The sequence below is a fragment of the Procambarus clarkii genome, chromosome 53 (assembly GCF_040958095.1).
Source record: "Procambarus clarkii isolate CNS0578487 chromosome 53, FALCON_Pclarkii_2.0, whole genome shotgun sequence".
Lineage (NCBI taxonomy): Eukaryota > Metazoa > Arthropoda > Malacostraca > Decapoda > Cambaridae > Procambarus > Procambarus clarkii.
The window spans coordinates 24,840,533-24,842,045 of record NC_091202.1 but is presented as its reverse complement, the minus strand read 5'-3'; the positions used below and the strand labels follow the sequence as shown (position 1 = coordinate 24,842,045).

At 42.0% G+C, this 1,513-nt stretch overlaps 1 protein-coding gene across 1 annotated transcript; it reads right to left on the bottom strand.

Moving 5' to 3' along the window:
* Positions 1 to 345: 345 nt before the first annotated feature.
* LOC138352458 (microtubule-associated protein 1A-like) lies at positions 346 to 1,413 on the bottom strand. The gene has a single exon (XM_069304954.1). The coding sequence runs from the start codon at positions 1,411 to 1,413 to the stop codon at positions 346 to 348; it is 1,068 nt and encodes a 355-aa protein (XP_069161055.1).
* Between the last annotated feature and the right edge of the window lie 100 nt (positions 1,414 to 1,513).

Here is a 1,513-nt window from a genome sequence, read left to right as displayed (position 1 = left end):
CAGCTCCCAAGCCCTGGCACTCGCTATGTGCTTGGTGGACAAAGCCGATGAACTCATAAATTCAGATAATCTTGAGTTTCGTAGCGACTTTACTGGACAATAAAGAGTGACTTTGGGACCTGAACAATAAAGAGTGACTTTGGGACCTGAACAATAAAGAGTGACTTTGGGACCTGGACAATAAAGAGTGATATTGGGACCTGGACAATAAAGAGTGACTTTGGGACCTGGACAATAAAGAGTGACTTTGGGACCTGGACAATAAAGAGTGATTTTGGGACCTGGACAATAAAGAGTGACTTTGGGACCTGGACAATAAAGAGTGACTTTGGGACCTGGACAGTTTCATGACTCTCTGATATATTTGACAAAGTAGTTATGTATCAACTCAAGACCAAAGCTGTGGCTGTTTATAGCAACAGATGACATGACTGGCAATATGTGACCCGACTCTTGCAGTAGATAACCGAACTCTTGCAATCTAAGACCTAACTCTTGCAATCTAAGACCTGACTCTTGCAATCTTAAGACCTCACTCTTGCAATCTAAGACCTCACGCTTGCAATCTAAGACCTGATTCTTGCAATCTAAGACCTGACTCTTGCAATCTAAGACCTGATTCTTGCAATCTAAGACCTGAATCTTGCAATTTAACATCTGACTCTTGCAATCTAAGACCTGACTCTTGCAATCTAAGACCTCACTTTTGCAATCTAAGACCTCACTCTTGCAATCTAAGACCTCACTCTTGCAATCTAAGATCTCACTCTTGCAATCTAAGACCTCACTCTTGCAATCTAAGACCTGACTCTTGCAATCTAAGATCTGACTCTTGCAATCTAAGACCTGACTCTTGCAATCTAAGACCTGACTCTTGCAATCTAAGACCTGATTCTTACAATCTAAGACCTGACTCTTGCAATCTAAGACCTGACTCTTGCAATCTAACATCTGACTCTTGCAATCTAAGACCTGACTCTTGCAATCTAAGACCTCACTCTTGCAATCTAAGACCTCACTCTTGCAATCTAAGACCTGACTCTTGCAATCTAAGACCTGACTCTTGCAATCTAAGACCTCACTCTTGCAATCTAAGACCTGACTCTTGCAATCTAAGACCTCACTCTTGCAATCTAAGACCTCACTCTTGCAATCTAAGACCTGACTCTTGCAATCTAAGACCTGACTCTTGCAATCTAACATCTGACTCTTGCAATCTAAGACCTGACTCTTGCAATCTAAGACCTCACTCTTGCAATCTAAGACCTGACTCTTGCAATCTAAGACCTCACTCTTGCAATCTAAGACCTGACTCTTGCAATCTAAGACCTCACTCTTGCAATCTAAGACCTCACTCTTGCAATCTAAGACCTGACTCTTGCAATCTAAGACCTGACTCTTGCAATCTAACATCTGACTCTTGCAATCTAAGACCTGACTCTTGCAATCTAAGACCTCACTCTTGCAATCTAAGACCTGACTCTTGCAATCTAAGACCTGACTCTTGCAATCT

What these genes read in the sequence shown, in the direction of transcription:
- LOC138352458 (XM_069304954.1), bottom strand. Translation starts at nt 1,413, where the DNA reads ATGTTAGATTGCAAGAGTCAGGTCTTAGATTGCAAGAGTCAGGTCTTA.